This window comes from Montipora capricornis, chromosome 7 (genome assembly GCF_036669925.1).
Source record: "Montipora capricornis isolate CH-2021 chromosome 7, ASM3666992v2, whole genome shotgun sequence".
NCBI lineage: Eukaryota > Metazoa > Cnidaria > Anthozoa > Scleractinia > Acroporidae > Montipora > Montipora capricornis.
Window position 1 is genome coordinate 38,962,894 of NC_090889.1, and position 10,031 is coordinate 38,972,924.

Genomic DNA, 10,031 nt, shown 5'->3' on the forward strand with positions numbered 1-10,031 from the left:
AAATTTTTTTTTTTTTTCGGATAATCAAAAGGTCAGCCAAAAATCTCTCATTTCTCCAAAAGTAACAGCAAAATCTTAAATCGTGCGCGAATTACTTTATTTTGGGACGGCGCAAGCGTGGAAACATAACAACTTGGTATGTCACCTTTACATAAATCAATATCCGCTTTAAAAAAAAAACTATTGTAATCATTAAATTTTAAAAACTCATTTGGGTTTGGACTCTTTCAACAGTTAAATTATAACTTCAGTCTGCATTTTACACCCGGTCTACAATATGCGTTTAACATGCCTTTTTTTTTTCCATTTCCACGGCACGCTGAACCGAACAAGGCGAACGTTACTTCGACATTCCCACGAATGTCGTACTGCTCGCCGTGAGCGTTCGAGTTACCGTCGAGTTTGCGTTATTTCAGCGGAATGATACTTGGTCGTTTTCTGTTTAACGGCTTCTATCTTCTTAACGAAGGTTCTGTCAAAGTAGTAGATACCTTTTTCGAATTTTACAGTTCGTACACTTTCTACAGATATGTAGTTTGTGGTAGTTAAATTGAAACAACGCGCGTACGAGAATTTTTTTCGCAGGACACCCGCGAACTTACTTTATAAGCTTACGCAAGCTTGCTTGTTTCTGTCAGGCTAATAGCAGCGCTTACTTTCACGCGATTAATTTCGTGAATTCTCTCAAAGTTTGTTTTACAGGTTAAACGCGCACAGATTAATAAGCTTTAAGGCTATTTTAATGAGAGAGAGTTACTTTAGTCAAATCTGTCACTAGAAAACAAGTGACTGAAAGGTACTTGGTAATCGATGATTTCAAGCATTGCGCACTATAAGGATTTCAAAACGCGTTTCAGTCTGTAGCAACCAGAAACAGTACTTACCAGACAACGCATTCATAGCCATCCTTGATCTTTTCAGAGAAGACGCAGTTGTAGTTGTTGCTACCATTTGTTTCTTGCGCCATCTTCGATGTCTGGTGTACTTCTTTCAATTACGTGGAGATGAAATATCAAGACACCTAGACAAAGTATGATTGTTTCATGGGGATCGTCGGAATGAACCATCTCCCCAGGCTCTATCTCCGTTGCCTAGTCGCAGAGGAAAGAGAACCTGAGAATGAGGGTGTGAGTTGGTGATATTACGATCGCGTGCGCGAGGTTAAGTATTGGAAGTTAATGTTACAGGCTCTTTCTCTTCTAAATGTAAAGAGGAAAAAATGCGAAAATTTTGCACGCCAGAAATAGCGTCCGAGGAAAGAGTGGTCTACGATGCTCCATCGCGTTTAGACTAATGGCTCCCTTGAAATTATCACTGGCATGCGTGACCGACTGCCAGCAATCCATCGACCGAATACGTTCCACCATCCAGATACAGGGATACAGGAAAGGGCCACATTAGGAAAAGGGACTATGACATCGCAAGCAAAATCACAATAACATTGACACCAAAAATTACCAATTTCTTTGTTTATATTTTATGTTTCACATTTTTTAAAAGTATTTATGAATATATTCATTATCTTTTCTTATTATCGCTTTAAAAATTCCCTACTGAATTGAGCCATTTTTAAATTGCCTAATGTAGAAGTTCAGCCTTTTTTACCTTTGCTCTATAAGCGAAGGAAACAAAAGCAATCTACCCGCAGGCTAAATAGGAAAGGGAGGCGCGGTGGCCTCATGGTTAGTGCGCTCGATTCCGGATCGAGTGGTTTGGGTTCGGGATCTGGCCGGCGTCATTGTGTTGTGTTCTTGGGAAAGACGCTTTACTCTCACGATGCCTCTCTCCACCCCGGTAAATAAATGTCTTTTGTCTTATTCTCTATTGTCCTGCTCTACGACGATCTTGCGCAGTTCCGTGATGGGAAGGTGTTGTGTCCACATCAAGTAAGTCAAGGCAGGTAAGGCGTATTGATTGGAGGCTACAATGCGATTGAAATCAGAGAGCGGACTGGACCATATGATAGACATTCTGTTCAGGTACATCTCAATCTCGTACCCAGAGTCCTCGGGCTTCTTGGTCAGCGGGTGAGCGCCCGGAGAGACTCTGGGATAATGGACTTGAACTATATTTTTGATTGGCCGCTTGCGTAACAATGGCAGTCCGACAGGAAGTCGGTAAGTAATTCGGAAGCCCCAGAATTTGGAGGGAGATTCAAAATCTAAAACTAGTTTCAGTGCTGTTTGTTTTTTTCTACCTCAGAAATATGTAAATCACAAAATAAAAAACCACGAAGTTTGAATTATGTCTTATACCGTACGGGAATTTTCCCACGCTGCTAAAAAGTGATTACTGTTACTGATGCAAAAGTACCGAGGGAAAACATTATATCAGTCTCTTTGAGGAGAAATCCGTGAAATAAGGTCTTGTCGAAACCATTCAGAATTACGGAAACATCAAATCGTAGTAGAAAAGGACATTTGTGTGGTTTTCACAAAAATTTGTCGATCGTGGTGCTTGCACGAAGGCATTTTGAACAATGGAATGTACGCTGAAACATTAAAAATACACTTACCGAAAGCGTCAGAGGTTTCATCTTCACTTGCTCTAACAGCAAACCAATGATCATTTCTCCAGTTTCTTTGTGTGTAAGGCTAAAATTCTTGTTTCTCGAACACTTTCAACCCACCATTTCTACTGTTTACGGTTTTCTCCTTTCTGTTTCCGGTTAAACTCAAGCATACGTAAGAAGACCGGAACCCACGTTTTCTGGGAAAATGGAGTCGATTATCCCAGAGTCTCTCCGGGCGCTCACCCGCTGACTAAGAAGCCCGAGGACTCTGGGTACGAGATTGGGTACATCTCGGCGGCGAGTTTAAAAGCTATCTGATCTTCTTGTCTTGTGCTTTCCAACACGCCCAGAAACTTATACTGAGCTCCCTCTTCTAGACATTTGATCACTGATGCTTCGTCAAATGCTAAGCTCTCGGCGTCCTCTACTTTCACTCCTCTCTTGATGTGTACAACAGATCACTTCTTCGGATTCCAGTCGAGGCCGATATCTTGCATTGCAGATCTTGCTGATTTCATCACGGTGTTGAGCTTAGGTGCGGAGGCAGCAAAGATCTTAAGATCATCGATGTACAACAAATGCGTCACTTTGGTATCAATCGGCTTCGAGAGTCTATATCCTTCAGTTGCCTTGAGTTTCCAAGCGATGGGATTCAGGCAGATAGTAAATAGGCGCGGACATAGAGAATTCCCCTGAGGCAGTCCTCTTCTAAAGTGGATAATCTCCGATATCTCCATCCCCAGTTTAGTTCTTGTAACAATCATGGTATTCCAGGCCTTAGAAAACTTGGTAACCACTCTCGCTAACCACCTTGGGAATCGATGTATCGACATCATCTCACTCAACCACTCGTGGTCCACCGAGTCATAGGCTTTGGTCACGTCAACCCATGCCATGCTGAGGTTTCTTCTCCCACGGTGACAATCCTGGGTAACCATCCGGTCAATAAGCAAATTGTCCGTGGTGCCACTGCATCCTTCCTTCGCCCCTCTCTGCTCCGCCTCCATCAGTCCGTACACATCCAAGTGCTGATCCATAGGTCTTAACAAACAAGCGGTGAACCATTTATAAACTGTGTTCAGGCATGTTATTGGTCTTTGGTTATCGCTGGATACCTCTCCCGGTTTGGGGATCAGTGTAGTCTTTCCTCCAGTAAACCACGCGGGAAAATCACCTTGCAGCTTAGAGATATATTTGAAGCAGAGCATCACTCCGTGGTGGAGGGCCTCAGCATGTTTCCACCAATAATTAGATATCTTATCCGGCCCCGAGGCACTCCAGTTCTTTTTCTTTTTCACTGTTTATACTACCTCGTCAATCTCTAGATCCTATTCCTCCTCGGCCGGGGGTGGCACATGCTCCCTGATCACATTCTTCATCTCCTCTAGCCAGCTGGCAGAGACGTTTCCTGAACCCGGGGTTTCCCACAACTCTTTCCAAAATCCGCTAGCCTCTTCAATGTTGTCAAGCAATTCATCAGTGTTTGATCCTTTATCAACATCCTCCATGCTCTCATACACCGGGCGGTCAGTCCCTTGATCCCTTGCAAGTTTATTAAACCCCTTATAAACTCTGCTAGGATCCACTTGATAAGTTCGGTTAAAAGACCTTGATTCCTCTACTTTCTTTCTCCTAACAAATCCCTTCTTCAACTTCCGTAGCACGGCCTTATTTCTTTCCATGTAATTAACCAGCTCTCCGACAGAGAGCGTTTTACATTCCATCTTTAAAAGTTCCCGGTTCTTTCTACCTCTCTTCGTTAGCTTGCGGTTCACTTTTATTCTCTCCATTTCCGCCTTTGCAATAGATATTTTCTTCCGAGTTTCCATGACTTTCTCTTCATGCACACGTTTCCATTTCGCGGTTGGTTTGTTTCGCGCACAATCTGATTGCCCAGGCGTTTCTTTCTTCCACCCTTTTATATTATTATTATTATTATTATTATTATTATTATTATTATTATTATTATTATTATTAATATTATTATTATTATCATTATTATTGTGTTTGAACTTCATGTAAGACTCCTTAGATGCAACTTGTTGATGTAAATAATATTGTATATTTATGTAAATTTGTCACTTTCTTAATTTATTAGTAATTTAATTTTTATCCGTACTATCTATTTTGCCAGTTCACTTCTATACATATATGTATATATTTTTGTTTTCCTTTCATTTAATTCCTGTGGTAGTGGCCATCTACACACTATGCACTTTTTTACTTCTTTTTCACTCAAGTATAATTAATATGTTTCCCTCTTTCTTTTAATTGGTATATTCTTTTTTTTATATATATATTTATTTTTGAAAATAGTGCATAATAATAATAAATCTTAAATCTTAAATCTTGAAATCAGTGCTCCTCCTGTGCAATGAAATCCTTCAGTATTGTATAATTTGATTACCTGAGTGGTTCGAATCCAACTTGTTATTTACTTAGCTGATTAGAGTGTAATGGGAAGTGCAAAGTATCTATCCCATATGACCCATGTCAGCGTTAGCCCTACTGATGGAAATGGGCCCACACAAGGAGAGAGAAAAACTCTGACCAGGGTGGGAATTGAACCAACGACCTCCGGGTGAGACCGGGAGCAGACGGGAGCAGGCGGAATCAGCAGTGGTTGTTCTGGGTTGCGGAAACATCATCACTAAATGGTAGATTAGGTAAATGTTAATTTCACGCTATTATACATATTGCCCGGAATCAGTATCCACAGTGCTGGCAACGCAAACAGTACTTAGACACTCCTTATAACTACCATCAATACCATCAATAATTGCATGATTTCTCCCCCTTGAAGTTTCCAGCATGTTTAGTGTTCGAAACACTGAGGACTCCATGCTGTTTCTCCTGCCATCAACGACGTGGAAGCCAACGCTGGTGAAGGAACTTCATGGTATGTTTTAAAATTTAAATTTCCTTTCGAGGTCGCTCTCTTGTTAAAAAGAAGAATGCATTGCTTTAACACCTTAAATTAAGCATACAAGTGAGTACGCTAAACCTCGTAGCGTCTTCAGTGTCTAATTATAAAGTAAAACACGAGGAAATTTTGCCGCAATGTTTCTCCGTTCTTGATAACCAGCCTTTAGGAAATTCAGATTCAAGAAAAATTTCCACAACCAAACCTTTTTTTTTATGATTGTTAAGAAAAACGTTTTTTTCTTTTGAAAACTGCTTGTGTTTTAACAGATAGCAACATTACGGAAATCGACATCCAGGACAGGTTGTCCGAGGTCTTGGAAAAGACTTGTGACGCCCTCAAGGTGCTGTCGGCGCAAAGGTACATGTAGAATCGACCAATATGTGCCAGTTTATGAGTGATAATCGATTTATTTGTGTAATTGTATGTATGTATTTGCGATGTTATTTTTTAAGAATGAAGCAAACGGGAAGACAAGTCATAGTTTATAGTTAAATTGTTTATTAGTAGGCGAAGAGCCACTCGGTGGAAGTACCACTATTAAAGTCATTATTATTATCATTATTCTTATCGTTATCATTATCATTGTCATTACCACTATCTTTATTATTATTATTATTATTATTATTATTATTATTATCTTTATTATTAAAGAGTCTTAACAGGGTAACTGTATATTCATGCAAGTGTATATAGGCAATTTTTTTTAGGCCTGCATCTGGGCTCCTGGCCTGCATGTGTTGTGATGCTTGCCAGATGGGGCACAATCGGCAGATGTATAACTGTTAAGGAAAATCTGATAGCCTTGACTACAATTTCGCAGAGAACAACTTGGCAAGTTCCGGGCGGAAAGGGAGGAACAAGATAATAACTTCCGTCAAGCGCAATTGCAGGATCTAGGAAATAACGAAAGTGATCCAAGAAAGGTTGAACGACAGGTAAACATTAATCGCATCTTCAAAGTATAAAAGCGCTGTTACACTGTGAAATGTTTCGTGCAACCTATCTCGCAATGTTTTGGGGACATTGTGGCGGGACAAGTTGCATGAAACAATTCAAGGTGTAACATACCCTGCAACGGAAAAATTCGTTGCGAGACAAGTTGCAAGAGCCGTTGCCTATAGCACAATTAGGCTCTACTTTTCGTGCAACTTGTCGCGCAACGATTTTGGCCGTTGCAGGGTGGTAGTGTTTGCCGTAGATGGGTAGATCCAAACAACGTATTAAATGGCTTTAAGCGAAAGCAACAGTGGCTTCCCTGTATTCTTTCCATTCTTACGTACTGCATTGAATATACCGTCTTCATAAACAGATAAACTTAGTTGCAACGACTTTGCAGGATAACGAAAAGAAGGCAAGGAAAGCCCGCTTGTCCGATGAACCAGAGGATGGGGTGACCATCCGAATTCGGGCCGCGAAAGGGACATTGTCAAGGAGATTTAAAAGAGGAGCCCATTTTCAGGTAAGGAACAGCACTTCCTTAAAAAAATATTTAGTCGTTTCAAAGAATATCTAAGTTCAATGAAGGTGTTACGGATTACTTAAGTATTATTTTGTTTTGACTTGCTCCTAATCCGCTAAAAAACTAAACCATAATCATTCCTTTAAATTTTTACGGAACTATTTAATAAATCAGTGCAATGCAACAAAACTCGAAACATGCGTTGCGTACAAACAAGTACGTACAAACAAGTTACGTACAAACAAGTTACGTACAAACAAGTACGTTCATGGTTAATGAAAAGATTTAGACTCCTTGACTCAGAAGTAGAACCGTAACCAACTGAAATATTCACCACATTCTTATGTTTTTCTTCTCAATGGGACAGGAGGTCTACGACTGGGCAGGAACAACTGAAAGTTTGCCCCACTGTTTTACGCTGCACAGAGGGAAACATCTTGTTTCCCACGCAGAAACGGTCAGCGAAGACGAGACGTTAAACCTTACTGAAAGAGTAAGTAGAAAGTAAAAAACGAACTAAATTCACACTAACTAAACGTGTCATTAAAAAAAAGAATGAGCACAGCATGAGACTGCATTTTACGTAGGGTACATGGACGTTCTAATGTGTGCCTTCATTGTGTTGAATTTGGAGTCTACATCATGTCAAGTAGTAACTTGTATGAAGAAAACAATTGTAAACCATGTTTAACTAAAAAGCCTTTATAAGCTTTGGTGTGAATGCGGTAACCTTTAAGTTGTTTTCTTTTCATGTAATACACAGCCCTGAGTATCTCATAGTTAAAATTACAAGGAGATCAGGTTTCCTCATGCATTGAATAGTCTAAATAGGCTTCTGTCTTAGCACCCCCTACGCTCGCAGTGCCAAAATGTTGCTGGCATTAATTACTATTTTTCTGTTACTCCTACAGGAGGAGACAGAAATTGAAACATATTTCCACTCTAAGGTTAGGAAATCAACGTAATAATCTACTTTAAGTTATATGAACAACGTATGCCTAATAATGAAAAAGATGACTTGTCACACCAATGGCCCTCATTTATTCAATGTTAATGGCTTAAAGGGGCTAGGTCACGCTATTTTAGGTAATTTTGTTTAATTTTGTTGATTATGAGCTCTAAACGTGAAATTCGCAGAGCAAGAGTCTTTGATTTGCAAACTCACGGGCCCATAACAACAGAGAATGATTTTCAAGCTTTGTAAATGACATTTTGATATAGACTGATATAAATTTGAAAAAAGGTAGGCCGACGTTTTTCAAATTTACCCACATTCAATCCATTTCAATCCTCTCCAGTTTTGTCCATCCATGTCCCTTCTTGGCTTCCCTGTCACTTGTTAGAGTTCTTCTATAGTTTTGAACAGTTATTTTGATATTTTAGTTAATTCTATGACCATTCGATCAGTGCTGAAAATGCCTAAAATAGCGAGACCTAGCCCCTTTAAACTTAATGACTTAATGATTAAAGAAGGATAATTGGGACTAGGCTTTTAGGAAAATACCCTCGGTAGATAGAGTCCCTAATCGAGCCAGGACACTTGGGACCAGGCTCTTCGTGAGCCCGGACACTTGGGACCAGGTTCTTAGGAACGTACCCCCGATAGATAGAGTCCCTAATCGAGCCAGGACACTTGGGACCAGGCTCTTCGTGAGCCCGGACACTTGGGACCAGGTTCTTAGGAACGTACCCACGGTAGATAGAGTCCCTAATCGAGCCAGGACACTAGGGACCAGGCTCTTCGTGAGCCCGGACACTTGGGACCAGGTTCTTAGGAACGTACCCTCGGTAGATAGAGTCCCTAATCGAGCCAGGACACTTGGGACCAGGCTCTTCGAGAGGCCGGACACTTGGGACCAGGTTCTTAGGAACGTACTTCGGTTGCTAGAGTCCCTAATCGAGCCAGGACACTTGGGACCAGGCTCTTCGTGAGCCCGGACACTTGGGACCAGGTTCTTAGGAACGTACTTCGGTGGATAGAGTCCCTAATCGAGCCAGGACACTTGGGACCAGGCTCTTCGTGAGCCCGGACACTTGGGACCAGGTTCTTAGGATCCTATCACAGTTTTATCTTTTAGGCATATTGGGGTAGTAAAATAATATATTTTATAATTTCTTACTGGATCGCTCTGGTCCATCCTCTGACGAATTTATCACCAATACAACGATATGAATTAACGAGGCGGTGAATATGTCCTTCATTTTAAACGTGGTCGCTTGGGGCACCTTCGGTCGATAGACTCACTAATCTAGCCAGAACACTTGAAACCAGGCTCTGCGTGAGCCGGGACGTTTGGGACCAGATTCTTAGAATTCTACCAAACTATAATTTATATGAAAGTTAGGAGTAGCAAGAAGATATATTCACAGAAACTTAATTTAACTGGGCAATAATTTTGACGTGAAATCAGTTAACTCGGTTCTTATAATGTCAACATAACCACAGTACATGTGTTTAATTCTTGAACACTTAGTTAGGTAAACTGAAAGGGGGGTATTCTACTCACACGTGTCAAACAGCCATCCTACGTTTAAAGGGTCCGGGATAACTGTTTGACATTTACGGGTAGAATACTTCCCTTTGATTTCCTTTTCGCAGGTTTCCTTCAGAGGAAATTACTTTTACAGAGAAGGTGCATTGTCACAAACCCTGGAAGGTAAGAACTTTTCATTTAATTGAATTTGAAAAAATTCTCAACTCGGAAGGTTCTTGGGACCATTTAAGGCTACGATTTTCCTTTTATAACGCCATCATGTAGCCAAGACTTACATAACTCCCCAACAAGTGGTTGTGCTATAGATTATTTGTTTCCTTATTTTTTGTGCCTCTTCGGCATTTATTTAAAGCTAAATACTGTTAAAAATCGACAGGGAGGTCTTTGTGTGTTTGGGAGAAAAATTGTACGATTAAAGGATAGAGTAACACAGCTTTTATTTTCATTGCAGATGCCGAAACGGATGCCAAAGAAGATGAAGAAGATAAGATCGAAGAAGATGAGAAGAATGATGGAAATAACGAGGGGCCGGACACGTCTTTAGAAAGGAAAAAAAGGAAAAGAAAAAACAACAGAACAACAGCGCAAAGACTGAAGAAAAAGAAAGAGAAGGAAGAAAATAGGAAGACTGACAATTGA

General features: G+C 40.5%; 2 protein-coding genes across 2 annotated transcripts in view; one reads left to right on the top strand and one right to left on the bottom strand.

The window, feature by feature from the left end:
* The window catches only part of LOC138057940 (TNF receptor-associated factor 5-like), a 6,698-nt gene extending 5,280 nt beyond the window's left edge, over positions 1-1,418 (bottom strand). The window contains exon 1 of the mRNA XM_068903842.1: positions 885-1,418. Within this exon, the coding sequence (XP_068759943.1) occupies positions 885-967 (83 nt within the window). The 5' untranslated portion in view covers positions 968-1,418. The remainder of the gene's footprint in view (positions 1-884) is intronic.
* A 3,905-nt stretch (positions 1,419-5,323) lies between these two features.
* Positions 5,324-10,031, top strand: LOC138055930 (glutamic acid-rich protein-like). The gene is made up of 8 exons (XM_068901794.1): positions 5,324-5,411; positions 5,705-5,795; positions 6,259-6,373; positions 6,775-6,897; positions 7,265-7,390; positions 7,809-7,844; positions 9,497-9,554; positions 9,844-10,031. Exons 1-8 carry the CDS (start codon positions 5,324-5,326, stop codon positions 10,029-10,031), a joined length of 825 nt encoding a protein of 274 aa, XP_068757895.1.